Below are 16,321 nucleotides of genomic sequence, written 5' to 3' on the forward strand. Positions count from 1 at the left end.
ACTCATATGAGTGTAGGGTGTCACAGTACTTACATAACAGCACGCATTATACAGAGACAATAAATCAGTCTATGGGGAATGTCACATAAGCCAATGAGGATTACAAGGTGTAGAAATCACGTCATCCATACTGGTGGGCAGTATATTTTACGGGAGTTTGGATTGGAGAAGCACGAACTCAGGATTTAAAGAGTACTCCAGTGGTTGGGGGTCAGCTTTACTGATTAAAATGTAATAACTTCCCAAACAAACTCTTTTTGGCAACATTAGAATAATGAAGGAATGGAGAAGTTCTAACTATATCACAATACAAAAAAGCGAAGTTTATATGCAGCTCTTTAAAGACAGTTCATAGGTCACTGTCCTATGTTAGGATAGTAACTTCTGAACTGCAAGTAACACAAGGATATCTGTGACAGAGGTAGTAACCCACTGAGCTATTCCCATAAAATTCAGTTTATCAGCATTTAAAAACTACCAACAGACAAATGGTTACTCTGCAGCAGGATCGTAAATCACCAGTTATCTGCACAGTTTTTATTGTAGTTGTACATCGGTGGCAGATTCACTGGGAGGGCCATGGCTCATGTTTGGGTGGGCCTGGCCCACCCGGCCCACCCCACCCTCTAGAACCGGGCCTGGCAGGAGGTAACATATCCTGCACTTGTTAGTGGTGTGAGACAAAGAAGAGGGTCAGCGACAGGAGGATATTTACAGCTGGGACTAATTAAAGTCCCGACCCAGATAACCTATCTGTAGAAATGTAAATGCTGCATTTTAAAATATATTAGGCATTTGTTCTCAACCCACAACATAGCATGTTTTTGAAGGAGCACACAATTAAAACTTCACACAATTAAAACTGCTAGACTTACCAACAACGCTGCAGAATGTGATCTGTCCTGCTCTTTACAAGTCTAACCTCTCTCCCTGAAAGCCCCGGTGTTTCTGAAGAGTGCAGGGCCCCATCCTTTTTCCGGCCGGGCTCTGACTGAAGAGAAACAATGTAACTTGTTACTTTGTTTCTCTTCAGTCCTGCCCTGGGTCTACGGGAGGAGCGCAGAGCAGGCTGCAGACTGCACCTGCTTTTTAGAGCAAGCCTTTTCACTCACAGAGCTGAGGGGGCCCCCTTCACCTACCGAAGACTGGGGGCCCCCCCGCACCGCGGGGGCTGCGGGGGCGTTTGTTACGCCCCTGCTCGATGCAGTCCAGATGTTGAGTAAGGGATGTGCATCTCCGAGCCTTGACAATATCTTCTCGAATGACTGAACGGCAGCCCCTAACATGGCGGATCCAGTGTATCGATTTGTTAATTAGGGAATCTTCATTTTCATAGCTGCCCGTTAGGACTAGCTTGGGGACATTGACCATGAAGACTTTTTGAGCCTGCGGAAGGTGGGAAACACTGGAGGGTTCCTCTGATAAAGGTCTTTTGCATGGGGACATGTGGCTACTGGTAAACTTTGTCATCCAGTACAGTTTATAGGGGCCTGAGAAAGGTCTTGGTTCTGAGGGTTAGCTTTGGGATTGTCGGCCTGTTTTGGCTTAGGGGTTGGTGGGGCCTGCTTGTGCGTTAAGGGAGACAAAGAAGGTCCATTTCCTATTAGGCCTCTTCCTTTCTGAGTAAGTGAGCATGCTCGATGGGCCTGTGGACGCTGTTCGTACAGGGGTTGTGTAGGCTGTTTGTGCTTGTGGGGTGTGTCCCTTAAGGATAGGAGTTTGACCATGATGGTGAGCTCTTCAATCATATTTCTCATAGCTCCTAACTCTAGCCTAAGGGAGCTAACCAGCTGATAGAAGTCGTGAGGCGATGGAATCTCCTCTTCACTAATCTCAGTTGGAGTTATAGGCGATGGTTGCAGCATCTCAACCACTGAGGCATCGGGCATATCTGCCAAAGCTGCAAACCTGTTCGAACAGGTAAAGGAGGAGCCAGATTGGCTCTCACCAATGCTAGTTAGAAGATTTGAATGTTAAGAAGAAGATTCATGGGGAGGAGAGTCATTCACCTGCTCTACTCTAATCTCCAATGGTGTTTCTTTACTTTGTGTCGGTGCTCCCTTTCGGGAGTGCTTCCGGAACAATGTGGGAATGGTAGTTGTGCGGTGTGGGCTGGCGCTTTTAGGGGGCGATTGAGTGTTATTGTGGGGAACTAGTGGTTCTGTTTCTAGAATGACTTCACATTCATGAATGAGGGTGTCTATTCTATCCATCACACAGTTATTGGCAGCATGTTTTTGTGCTTTTCTTGCCTTTTTCCCCTTTCCTGCCGGCCCAATAGGGCCATTGCCCGCCCGCACTCCCTCCATGGATTTCCTTTTGCCCATCTTTTGGCCCCTGGTAGATTTGAGTGGCGCAAAGCTTACAATAATCCCCCGAGGTGTTTGTGCCCACAATGCCCAAAGACAAATGTTTTCCGTTTGCAGAAGTTACCTACTAAGTCCGAAGGCCCTACACAAAGTTTCTTTGTAGTAAATGTCTGCTGATACCTTCTAGCAGCAAAAGGTCCCTGATACAATTGTTAGCTCTTGGCACAGTACCTTATTAAGTTGTAAGTAGTTCTGCGTCTCAATCCAGGGGTTAGATGAAGGGGAGGTGGCCCTGCCATGCCTCTTCCTGGCAATGACGGTCAAGGACGGGCCCGTCCTTGGCCCAGGCTTCTCCTGGGTGTGGCCACACGCGTCCTGCACTGCGGGGAAAAGAGGCAGCGCTATATGCTTGATGGTAGATTAGTGCCTCCCCCTCACTGGCGACACCTGTGGAGATGGCAAAGCACGCTGGGACTAGTAGTCCTCTGCCTGAAAGTTGGATGCCTCAGGGGTGCTGGCGATGCTGGCGTGCGTGTGCCCTGGGACTCCAGTCCCACCAGGGCTCGAGGATAAAGGCAGCAGTGACAATTGTACAGAATTAAGGAAACCAAACAACAAGAGGACAATGCAAAATTAATAATAATACATACTGTCAATGAGACCCCAGAGGCAGAAATATTATAGCAAAAGTACAAAACAGTTTTTATTATACATCAAAAATATGTAAAAACAATGTAATCATTCTTACAAAGGCTAATGTATCCCACATACACACTTCCAATCATACGCTTAAAAAGCTACAGACATATAAAGATTTGTGAACAATAATATATAAATAATAAATAGTGTTACACAGATTGCATAAAAATAGTGTGGCACACATTTTTTTTTGGTTGACTAGAATGTATTCTACGCGCGTTTCGGCACACACAGGTGCCTTCGTCAGGAAAAGTTGGCCACTAAAGAAGGGGACCATGGTAAATCTGTAAAAAGATTAAAGAAGGGAAGTGTAATTAAATCTGGGTTCAACAATGGCAGTAAAGATAAAAAATGATGGTCTAATGCCACGAATAGTGTGCATTGAACAAAGGAGTGTGTCCACCTAGGGAGTGGATAGACAAAGACGGTGAGCGGTGACCAATAGATTCAAAAGAATATTGGTAGGAAAGGAAAAGAAAGGATAAGCTACCTCCAAAGAGTGTAATAGATAATGAATACACCCTATCACGCGTGCTATATACTTCCTCTTTATAATACCAAGAGTTACCTGGAATATCTTTATAATAAAAGACCAATTTCTTATGCTAGGGTATGTGCTAGGGTATGCACAATAAAGTTGCTTTCACAGAAGCGGATGAACTGCAAGGAGAAATATGGAATAATGTATACAGAGTTCTTTAAAATCCTCTTGTTGATATAGTCTAATGACAAATGAATTGGTACCTTAAAAATTGGAGTCACAGGTGGTCCAATAATATTCCTAATTTTAGCAGCGAAAATGCTTATAGTATCTTGAAGTGCATTGATGAAAGTTGGCTGAAAAAGGTAAAAATAAACAAAGCAATATATAAATCTAAATCTAGCTACTCTAACTCTTAAATTTTGTATACCTTGTTATATGGTTAAATTTAATGAAGAAATATCTGAGTGATTTACCTGAAATCCTCTGATATAAAGACCAACCAAATCCGTAAAGATGCAAAATAGCGCAAGAATTAGGAAGTCACAGTTTTAACTCATTCGTAAGCTTCTAGGTCCACGATGATATGTAGGATCCATTATTTCATGGAAAATTTTCAACCTAAAAAGGAGAAAAACACTCATGAAATGCTCATAGTCTAGTTCATGAGCTTCAAACAGTAACTATCAATTTACTAACTTGGAATATGGAAACTGTGGTTGAGACGCCAACGGAGGATTAAATATAAATTGGTATCAGGCTATGTAATCCTAATAAGAAGCAGGTGTGGCTCGCTAGCAACAATTACCATATATCGAGTAATGGAATATTGCAAGATAAAAATAAATGCGCTGTCACTGGTACCTAATTTTAAAGAAAACGTCTCATATTTATGGAACTAAAAGCTATGTCTGTGTCAGCTGACAGCATGCTCAAAGCGATTAGTTAAGTGTGACTCAAAGTAAAAGCAACGTTACAAAAAAAGCGATAAAAGAAACATAATTGATCGAGAGGAATTTATATATGCAAAAGATTTCAGCTATGCTTGCTTGATAATATCCAAACTTACAAAGAAACAGTGTCACTAGTACATAATTTTTAAAAATAAGCGTCTCGTGAATATAGAACTAAAGATTGGACGCCTCTGTCGACTGGTAACATGTTCGTAGTGATCGATTAAACGTAACTCAAAGTAGTGACAAGGCTACATGTCGATAGCACTAGCAACTATAAATGAAAAATGAACTTTGAGGGAAACATAAACAATGAAAAAGAGTTTATAAACACCGAAGAATTCAGCCATCCCTACTTAACCCCTTCGCTGCTAGGACTTTTCCCCTCCTGTGCTAAGCCTTTTTTGGGCTATTTCGGGTAGTGCGCGCTTAGGCCCCTGTAACTTTTTGACCACAGTAGGTATCCACGCCAAATTTGCGTCCTTTTCTTCCAACATCATGGGGATTCTAAAGGTACCCAGGGTTTGTGGATTCTCCTAGAGGGTTCCCAGAAATTAGTCAAAATACAGCAAAATTATGTTTTTTTTGTGAAAAATGGGGAAAAGTGGCTGCAAATGAAAGCGTCTGGGTTTTTCTCTGCAAATGATATCAAAAAAGGGTTTGTGGGGCTGAAATCACAATTTCTCCAGCTTTTAGGGAATGACAGATTTTTGTCATAAATCCAACATTTTTTACACAGTTTTGACATTTTTCTGGGACATACCCTATTCTTGCTATTTTTTGTGCTTTGAACCTCCTTCCAGATAATGGTAAAAATGGGTAAAAAAGCAATAATGGATCCTGGAAAGCTATACATTTTTTAAAAGTAGATACAATTCTGAATTCAGCAAGGGGTCATTTGTGTAGATCCATCAAGGTTTCTTTATAGAAACTAACAGGTATATATAGGAAAAATTAAAAATTTGTTGAAAAAAACAGCCTTTTGAGTCAACGTTTTCACCTGTAACTTCTTCGAATTATGACATCTCTTTGAAAGCAATATACCATTACATCCGGTGGACCTTCCTGGTTGTGGGGATATATAGGACTTGTAGGTTCACCAAGAGCCCAACGAACCTAGAGTAAAAAACTGAGTAGCATTTTGTAATGTTTTTTTTTTTGTTCCGGGTATATAGCAATTATTGTGGGAAAATGTATACATGGAAAAATCGGTATGAAAGACACCTATGTATTTATGAAATGGGAACAAATTACAGAGTTTAGAAACAGTGCATATTTGGACATTTTCGAAATTGGGAATACTCATACTTGCATGACAATTATTGGTCATTGTTCAAAATGATTTTTTTTTTACACAATGTCTTTCATTTGGAAGGGAGAAATGCATCAAAAATCAATAGGTAATAACAGTTGCTGTACAAATCTGATCTACCCTAAGTCTCCCGATAAAAATGGTACCTCACTTGTGTGGGTAGGCATAGTGCCCACGACAAGAAGTGGCTCAAAACCTAAGGTGAACACACCACATTTTCACACTGAAAATGTACACTTTTTTTGCGAATAGTCTAGCTGTAGTTTTTTAACCCTAGCTCTGCCGGCACCTAGGGAAACCTAGCAAACCTATACATTTTTTAAAACTAGACACACTGGGGAATCCAGGATGGGGTGACTTGAGTGCCTCCCACCATGCTCTGTTACCCAGAATCCCTTGCAAACATAAAAAATTGACAAAAAAACCCACATTTTCTCCACATTTCTGTGATGGAAAGTTCTGGAATCTGCGTGGATCCACAAATTTCCACCCACCCCGCGTTCCCCAAAGTCCTATGAGAAAAATGGTACCTCACTTGTGCGGGTCGGAATAGTGCCCGCGACAGGAAATGGCGCAAAACGCAACGTGGTCACACCTCAAGTTTGCAGTGAAAAATGACCCCTTTTTGGCAAAGTGACTAGCTGTAGTTTTTGAACCCTAGCCCTGCCGGCACCTAGGGAAACCTAGCAAACCTATACATTTTTGAAAACTAGACATCCAGGGGAATCCAGGATGGGGTGACTTGACTGCCATCCACCATGGTCTGCTACCCAGAATCCCTTGCAAACGTAAAGAATTGACAAAAAAAACACATTTTCCCCATATTTCTGTGATGGAAAGTTCTGGAATCTGCGTGGATCCACAAATTTCAGCCCCACCCCGCGTTCCCCAAAGTCCTACGAGAAAAATGGTACCTCATTTGTGCGGGTCGGCCTAGTGCCCGCGACAGGAAATGGCGCAAAACGCAACGTGGTCACACCTCAATTTTGCAGTGAAAAATGACCCTTTTTTGGCAAAGTGACTAGCTGTAGTTTTTGAACCCTAGCTCTGTTGGCACCTAGGGAAACCTAGCAAACCTATACCTTTTTGAAAACTAGACACCCAGGGGAATCCAGGATGGGGTGACCTGACTGCCTCCCACCATGGTCTGTTACCCAGAATCCCTTGCAAACGTAAAAAATTGACAAGAAAAACACATTTTCCCCACATTTCTGTGTTGGAAAGTTCTGGAATCTGCGTGGATCCACAAATTTCCACCCACCCCACATTCCCCAAAGTCCTACGAGAAAAATGGTACCTCACTTGTGCGGGTCGGCCTAGTGCCCGCGACAGGAAACGGCGCAAAACGCAACGTGGTCACACCTCAATTTTGCAGTGAAAAATGACCCTTTTTTGGCAAAGTGACGAGCTGTAGTTTTTGAACCCTAGCCCTGCCGGCACCTAGGGAAACCTAGCAAACCTATACATTTTTGAAAACTAGACACCCAGGGGAATTCAGGATGGGGTGACTTGACTGCCTCCCACCATGGTCTGCGACCCAGAATCCCTTGCAAACCTAAAAAATTGACAAAAAAACACATTTTCCCCATATTTCTGTGATGGAAAGTTCTGGAATCTGCGTGGATCCACAAATTTCCACCCACCCAACGTTCCCCAAAGTCTTACGAGAAAAATGGTACCTCACTTGTGCGGGTCGGCATAGTGGCCGCGACAGGAAACGGCGCAAAACGCAACGTGGTCACACCTCAATTTTGCAGTGAAAAATGACCCTTTTTTGGCAAAGTGACGAGCTGTAGTTTTTTAACCCTAGCCCTGCCGGCACCTAGGGAAACATTGCAAACCTATACATTTTTGAAAACTAGACACCCAGGGGAATCCAGGATGGGGTGACTTGACTGCCTCCCACCATGGTCTGCTACCCAGAATCCCTTGCAAACGTAAAAAAAAAATTGACAAAAAAAACACATTTTCCCCATATTTCTGTGATGGAAAGTTCTGGAATCTGCGTGGATGCACAAATTTCCACCCACCCCGCGTTCGCCAAAGTCCTATGAGAAAAATGGTACCTCACTTGTGCGGGTCGGCCTAGTGCCCGCGACAGGAAACGGCGCAAAACGCAATGTGGTCACACCTCAATTTTGCAGTGAAAAATGACCCTTTTTTGGCAAAGTGACTAGCTGTAGTTTTTGAACCCTAGCCCTGCCGGCACCTAGGGAAACCTAGCAAACCTATACATTTTTGAAAACTAGACACCCAGGGGAATCCAGGATGGGGTGACTTGAGTCCCTCCCACCATGGTCTGTTACCCAGAATCCCTTGCAAATGTAAAAAATTGACAAAAAAAACACATTTTCTCCACATTTCTGTGATGGAAAGTTCTGGAATCTGCGTGGATCCACAAATTTCCACCCACCCCGCGTTCCCCAAAGTCCTACGAGAAAAATGGTACCTCACTTGTGCGGTTCGGCATAGTGCCCGCGACAGGAAACGGCGCAAAACGCAACGTGGTCACACCTCAATTTTGGAGTGAAAAATTACCCTTTTTTGGCAAAGTGACGAGCTGTGGTTTTTGAACCCTAGCCCTGCCGGCATCTAGGGAAACCTAGCAAACCTATACATTTTTGAAAACTAGACACCCAGGGGAATCCAGGATGGGGTGACTTGACTGCCTCCCTCCATGGTCTGTTACCCAGAATCCCTTGCAAACGTAAACAATTGACAAATAAAACACATTTTCCCCACATTTCTGTGATGGAAAGTTCTGGAATCTGCGTGGATCCACAAATTTTCACCCACCCCGCGTACCCCAAAGTCCTACGAGAAAAATGGTATCTCACTTGTGCGGGTCGACATAGTGCCCGCGATAGGAAACGACGCATAACGCAACGTGGTCACACCTCAATTTTGCAGTGAAAAATGACCCTTTTTTGGCAAAGTGACGAGCTGTAGTTTTTTAACCCTAGCTCTGCCGGCACCTAGGGAAACCTACCAAACCCATGCATTTCTGAAAACTAGACACCCGGCGGCTTCCAGGGAGGTATGGCTTGCGTGTATCCCCCAACGTTTCCTTACCCAGAATCCCCTGCAAACCTCAATTTTAGCTGAAAAAATCACTTTTTTCACACATTTTGGGGTGGGAAAGTTGTGGCATCACCGGGCTCACACAAATTTACCACCACCCAGCGTTCCCCCAGGTCTCCCGGTAAAAATGGTTCCCCACTTGCAAGTCAAGCAGGGAGGCGAGCAGCCCCGGGGAAGGAGTCTCCTGAGCAGTGGCCTTGAGCGCCTGGCCACACTCGCCGTCGTCAGACTGCAAGGGCATCTGGGCCCGGCTGTCTCAGGCCATCTGGGTGCTGGGTCATCCCGGGCCATCTGGTCACCTGGCTGCACGACCAGATGGACCTCCGGACTGGGCGACCAAATGGCCCTGTGGGCCAGGCGACCAGATGCCCTGTGGGCCGGGAGACCAGATGGCCCTGCAGGCTGGGTGACCAGATGACCTGCCTACCGGCTTGCTGGCCCAGCTACCTTACATTTTTGTCCTTCCCCAGGGTTCTGTTAGCCCCTACTATGTGGGGGTTTAATAGTAAAGTATAATGGCCTGCAAGGGCAGGCCGTCGGAGAGAGGATGTGGCCTGGGCTTAACCTTCCCTGGTTCCTGTCCCCCGGGCTCTGGGAAGGTGGAAGGCACACCCGCCCGAGTCAGCACCCTGATGTCCAAGGGTCTGGGTGTGGGGGGTGACAGTCAGTAACCAGTGAAGGAAGGCTGCAGAGTGGGGAGGACTGTCTAGCTCCCCGCTTTCTCCAGGGTAAGGAGAAGCAGGAGGCAGCCCTGTGTGAAAGGGGGCCTAGCCAGCACTGGAGCCCTTGGAGAGCTTGGAGAAGCCCTGAGCAGAGGACACCTGGGCCTGGTCTGGGATGGCAGTGACTTGCGGATGTCCCGCGCCACCCAGGGGGGTCCACCGGCTCCCGTGAAGGCTCTCCCCAGCCTGGCTGGGTTCAGTAGCAGGCACCGGGCCCGGGGCTTGAGCTACGTCCAGCGGGCCCTGGGTTGCAGGAGCCCCTATCCTGCTAGCCAGCCAGGGGTCCGGGTGCTGGGGACGGGAGTCTATCAGGCCCTGGGAGGCTCTCCCCGGCCTGGCTGGGTTCGGAAGTGGGGACCGGGTCTGGGGCTTGAGCTTTGTCCAGCACGCCCTGGGTTGCAGGAGCCCCCTGGTCCTGCAAGTCAGCCGACGGTCTGGGTGCTGGGGACGGGGGTCCATCAGGGTCCTGAGAGGCTCTCCATGGCCTGGCTGGGTTCAGAAGTGGGACCCGGGGCTTGAGCTCCGTCCGGCAGGCACTGGTGTGTGGGAGCCCCCCAGTCCTGAAAGCCAGCCGACGGTCTGAGTGCTGGGGACCTGGGTCCATCAGGGCCCGGGGAGGCTCTCCCCAGGCTGGCTGGGTTTGGAAACAGGGACTGGGCCCGGGGCTTGAGCTCCGTCCGGCAGGCCATGGGGTGCAGGAGCACCCCGTCCTGAAAGCCAGCTGAGGGTCCAGCTGCTGGGGACAGGGATTTCATCGGGGCCCAGGGAGGATTTTCCCTGCCTGGCTAGGGTTCGGAAGCTGGGACCGGACCAAGGGAATGAACTCCATCTGGCGGGCCCTGGGGTGCACTCTGCTGGTGGAGTGGAGTTCTCTGCCCGCCCCTGCTCAGGAAGTTCAGGGGTCTCATGCCTGTGTACTTTCTTTCAGTGCCCGTGTACCTTCTTCCAGGATTTCAGGTTGCCTTCCAAATTCCAAGGGTATAACATGCATTAATTTACACTCTACAATGCCATGCTGAAGAGTTGTTATATATTGACTCTGTAATGTTGTCAGTGTATGCTTCATATTAACTTTATTATTTCCATTTTTGTTCTTGTAGTTCTACTTGCAATTTCCAACTTTTGTTACCCATGCATATGTTTTGCACATTTTAACTAGAACAATCTTGTTTTTATGGAAGGAAGATGTGTTGGGTCATAGTCACCTGCAGGTGCTCGAGGGAAATGTGTTGTGGGGGTTCTAGAATGGAGGAGGAGGAGATGGAGACGGTTGGCAGAGAGAGAGAGAAGGTGGCCGCGCCGCTGTTGCTGGCTTTAATAAAGGAAACTTCTTTTCCTTACCTGTGGAATCCTTCTTTTCAGGCACCAACTTCTACCACCGGATACAGTAGAGGCAGGCTGTAATGCCAGACGCCGCCTACTCTATTGGCTTTTTCAAACCGCTCATAATGAGGCGAAGCCTACCCTCATCTTAAGCGCTGTCGCGCAGCCGAAATACCACCTTCCTACAATGATGCGCCAGCATCTTCTATTCAAGAGTCAGTAGAAGAATAGCTGACCATATAAAACGATACCTACTGTATTGGTTTCACCAAGACTCATGCCAATGAGGCACGCAGCCAGTAATGTTGACTGAAACCGCTGCCGTGTCACTGAAGTGCCACCTACCTCTGTAGGGAACTTCTCACAGTTGAGGCGCTGCCTTTCACTCTAGTCATTTACTCCAGTCCTTGGAGGGAACCGCTCAGTACAAAGCCTCTTTCAGCATGTTAGGTGTCAGGACTGGAGAATATCCCACAGCTGAGTATCCAAGATAATAGCAGAGAGTGAATAGAAAGATGATAACAGGGGTGAAGGCACTTGCTGTCCCCCAACAGCTTAGCTCATTGTCACCACAATATGCACAGGATTACCAAGCATAAGAAGATAAGCAATTAAGGTTTTTCATATGATGTGCCTCCAACTCCTCTCTCACAGTGTCTCTAATCACTCTACACATGCAGGTGTTCTATCTCTTCACAACATTAAAAATCAGCCTTCAGAGTGGAATGTTCCTATTACTAAACTACGGTAAGAGTGGGGGGGAGAGAAATGAAGAAAAGAAAGAGGAATAGGACGAGAAAAGGTAGAGGGAACAGGAGAAGAAACACTGCTAAGTTAATTACAATATTTCTCCTTCCTTGTGTGAAACAACAATGTTATTACAACACCAACCTTCTAAACATGTTGATTGACAAGCACAGCATGAACCTTTCATTGCATGTTGAAGTTAGTGTTATTGGAATGTTTCAAAGTCAGACTCCCAAGTCTAACGAAACTCACCTTTTGAAACATCTTCACGTCAAGAGTACTTACCAGGCACCCATCTCACATAAAACACTTGATTCCTTTGAAAACTTGGTAAAAAAGGATATACAATCTTTCAATTTCAAGAAACGATCTAAACTCCAGAATTTAACTAACAAGGAGAGAGCAATACTAGACAAACTGGCTGGCAACCGTGACATCATTTGTCAAAAAGCAGACAAGGGCGGCGCCCTGGTCATAATGGACATGTCTTTCTACCAAGCTCAAGTCAACTTACACGTAAATGATAAAGACACTTACATGGTTTTGCAACAGGATCCCACTGCCACTTTTCAAACTTTATTACAAGAGGTAATAAACAAAGCTGTGGTGAACGGCACCATTGATGAAAAAACAAAAAAGTTCCTGATCTCTTCACATCCCAGAACGCCCACCCTACATATGCTACCCAAAATTCATAAGGATTTGAGACATCCACCCATGCGTCCAATAGTTTCCACAAGAGGCAGCATACACGAATCTGTAGGCAAATTTTTGGACATCCACTTACAAACATTTGTTCAACAGATGGAGTCATATGTCAAAGATACAACCGATTTCCTGATTAAGATCAATCAAATTGTACTACCCAAGGAAGAGGAAGTTTGGTTGTGCACGATCGATGTTAAGTCACTTTATACCTCGATCCCCCACAATTTGGGCATTGAAGCCATTGAAGAAACATTGTTGCAGTCCGATTTAGATCACGATTTTCAACTTTTTTTGATGGAACTCCTTTCTTTCACCCTGTATCAGAGTTATTTTAGATGGAATGACACTTATTATTTGCAGCTATCTGGCACATCGATGGGCAATTGCGCCGCACCGACCTATGCCAACCTTTTCATGCATGCATTTGAAAACAAATTCATCTTAAGCTCAGACACGTGGAAGAAACACGCACGCATTTTTTTGCGTTACATAGATGACATTTTCGTCCTATGGTTCGGCCCCCGTGACTCTCTCGGGGCAGCTTTGGAAAACTTGAACCTGATCAATGATCGCATCCAATTCACCTTCAATGTTGATGATACTTCCATCACTTACCTGGACGTTCTGTTGAGAATCCAGAACGAGCAGATCACCACATCCGTATTCAGGAAATCAACCGATCGCAATAACCTATTGCATTATACAAGCTTTCACCAACCATCTTTGAAAAATCCCCTACCATTCTCACAACTGCTAAGAGTGAAAAGAATAGTATCTGATCCCTCTGAGTCTCAAATACAAACACAGTCAATGATACAACGTTTCATCACCCGTGGTTATCCTCAAGCCATTTTACAAGGGGCTGCCACCAAAGTGGCCAACGCATCACGTGAAACTTTACTGCGACCCACCATACGAAGTGAGCATCATCGCTTGGTAGTGGTCTCCCGCTTCTCAACCATGAGTCACAGATTCAAGCAAACCATTAAGAGACACTGGCCAGTTTTGGCCCTTGAAACCGATTTCAATGGCATTTTCAGCAATCCACCAATGTTTGCACACACCAGGAATAAAAACATACAGGAATTGATTCGACCCAAAACTAAAATTCCAACCACTACATTTCGAGGGACGGTTCCCTGTTTGAATTGCAGCAATTGCAATAACATCATCAAGGGTCAAAAAATTTCACACCCCATGAGGGGCACACCAATCAAGCTTCAAGTCAATGCCACCTGTGACACCACCAATGTAATATACTTACTGAAATGCCCTTGTGGCCTTGTTTATGTGGGCAAAACTGAAAGAAAGATAAAATCCCGCATCCATGAACACAAGAGTAATATACGCACCAGCAACCCCAGATCCACCGTGGCGATGCATTTCCTAGAAAATCAACACAGCATTGCTCAACTCAAATTTTTGGTCTTAGAAACTGTAATGAAAAGAGAAGGTAGAGACAACAACTCCTTCTTGTTGCAACGCGAGAATTACTGGATTTACAAACTGGAGTCCATGAAGCCGAAGGGTCTCAATGACCGCTTGGAATTCGCTTGCTACCTTTGAACTATAATCTATCTCGTTGTTATCACTGTTCGCTTACTTTTGTGTGATCACCATTTTTCATGTTTCTTTCTTCCTTTTTTACATGAGCACTCCCATTGAAGTCGATATACTTAGGTGTTACGAGCCATTCGGCACCCACAGCCGATTCATTCTTCCCCCTACAAGATGGCGCCCAGGTTTTACCAGTTACGTCAAACACACACTCGCAATTTCACTACCGTTCACGTCACTTCCGGTGTTTCATTTTTTAAGAGCACGTCCCACAATACTCTAGCAAACCCCGATGCGAGACTGACCGACACCATTCAGAACACATCAGGTACAGAGCTTATTGCTTCAACAGTAAGCCTTTCGTTCGCTTCAGCGTATTCTCTCGAACTCGATTATTCTGAATCTGCGTTTTCTTTTCTCGCTTTCTAACTTTCTTCACATCATCCCGAGTTTTGCACTGAGCGTTTTTTACACGCCACATGGGCCTTTTGACTATGTTTGGGCACGCCTGGCACTTTTTCCGTACTTACTTTTCTGATTCACGACGGCACACGCTCGAGGGTGAACTGTTCCTTTTTTTGTTTTAACATTTCATCGTCAGTGGGTTTATCTGAAACAACCACGATCATTGGTTTTTTCGAGTTATATCACCTGCACCTTTTCACGTCACCTTGAAAGTATAACCAACCGTTACGTTCCGGTGATATTGTTTATTTAGCAAACATTGATACATTGTGACCTGTTGAGCGTAAACCCACCTTTGTTTGGCGAAGTCCTTTTTTCTTTTGTTTATATTGGTTGATTCCTCATTTTGCAACTTACTGATATGTACATATTTCTTTGCAACATAGATTCCCCTGATGAAGGGCCAGAGGGGCCCGAAATGCAAAGGGACCGAGTTTAATACCTGAGTGGAGATCTAACACTGTGATGTTACCCCATGAATGCAATTTTCACCACTTGATCACATGAACTGATCCTAACTTCCACGAATTAAAGCTTGGAATTGAAGATTAACCTCCATGTCTCATTAATCCTAAACAAACATTTCATTCGCTTCCAGCAAAGTATTCACGGCGCGCCCGGAGGGACGTTGACTGTTGTCAGTTAACGCATGTGATTCCCTCAAAGTCAGTATTGCCATTGGGATATTAACTTCCCAACAATTGTACTCCATCCATTCATCCCGTCTCCTTTGTCTACTAACAGAGAACCTTTTTCTTGTTAACAGAACTTGAAATTATCTGGGCAGGCCAATATTATCAGTAACTATACACATTCTGAGCCGTCTGATTAGCTGTCCATAATAGATTTCTCTTTTCTTGCAGTTCATTAAAGCTTTCCTTAATGAGACCTGGTTCAACCGCTGTGGCTCACCCATGCCTGAAGGTACCATTACGCTGCTGTGGTCCCTAATTGTGTCAGTGTTCAGTATAGGGGGATTCTTCGGAGCACTGGCTTCAGGTCCTCTCATTGGACGACATGGCAAGTGAGTAGTGCAAACAAACTCCCCTTATGTTATGTTGATTTGTATAGCGCTCTTATCACCAGAGAGGGTATCCAAGCGATTGGGCAAAGTGTGTAGGTGTGTGGTCTCAAGGTGCTTATTTAAAGAGTCAGGTATTCAGCTTCTTGCGGAACTCAAGAAGTGAGGAGGAGGCTCTGATAGGTTGAGGGAGGCCACTGCATGTCTTGAGTGTGATGTAGGAGAATGAGCTATCTCTAGCTTTGCTTTTGCAGAGGCAAGGAGTGTGTGCGAGTGAGAGTGAGGCAGAGCATAGGTGTCTGGTGGGTTGGTGAAAGTGTATGTGACTGTTCAGGTATTCTGATCCTGTGTTGTATAAGGCTTTGTATGTGTGAGTGAGAAGTTTGAATTGGCTACGCTTGTAAATGGGAAGCCAATGAAGCTTCCTGAGGTGCGGTGCGATATGGGTGCAGCAGATCCGGTTGAGTTTGTGTCGTGCACCTGCGTTCTGAGTGGTCTATAATCTGTGTAGGAGTGGTTTGGAGATTTTGGCATATAGAATGGTGCCGTAGATCAGTCTGCTGGTGATGAGTGCTTGTGGGACGGTTTGTCTTGTGTCCTAAGGCAACCATTTGAAGATCTTTTACAGCATGCTTAGTATGTGGAAGCAGGAGCTGCATACTATGTTGACTTGAACCATCACGTTAAGCTTGTAGTCTAGGATGAGCCCTAGATTTCTTACGTGGTCTGTGGGTGTTGGTCCTACCTCCGACAGCCACCAAGTGGAGTCCCATGGGGAGGTCTTGTTGCTATAGACCAGTACTTCAGTCTTGTCAGATTTGAGTGGTTGATAGATTTGAGCTTCAGGCAGTTGATCCGCACCCAGTCTGCTATCATGGTCATGCAGTTGGTGAAATTGGTTCTGGCGGTGTTTGTGATGTCCGTCGGGGAGAGTATGAGTTTG

The 16,321-nt window shown here is 45.4% G+C and overlaps 1 protein-coding gene across 1 annotated transcript in view; it reads left to right on the top strand.

Annotated features, from left to right (window-relative positions):
• The window catches only part of LOC146783421 (solute carrier family 2, facilitated glucose transporter member 11-like), a 516,968-nt gene that overhangs the window by 139,021 nt on the left and 361,626 nt on the right, over nt 1–16,321 (top strand). Inside the window, exon 3 of the mRNA XM_085633874.1 lies at nt 15,221–15,381. Coding sequence (XP_085490000.1) covers nt 15,221–15,381 — 161 coding nt within the window. The remainder of the gene's footprint in view (nt 1–15,220; nt 15,382–16,321) is intronic.

This window comes from Triturus cristatus, chromosome 11 (genome assembly GCF_964204655.1).
Source record: "Triturus cristatus chromosome 11, aTriCri1.1, whole genome shotgun sequence".
NCBI lineage: Eukaryota > Metazoa > Chordata > Amphibia > Caudata > Salamandridae > Triturus > Triturus cristatus.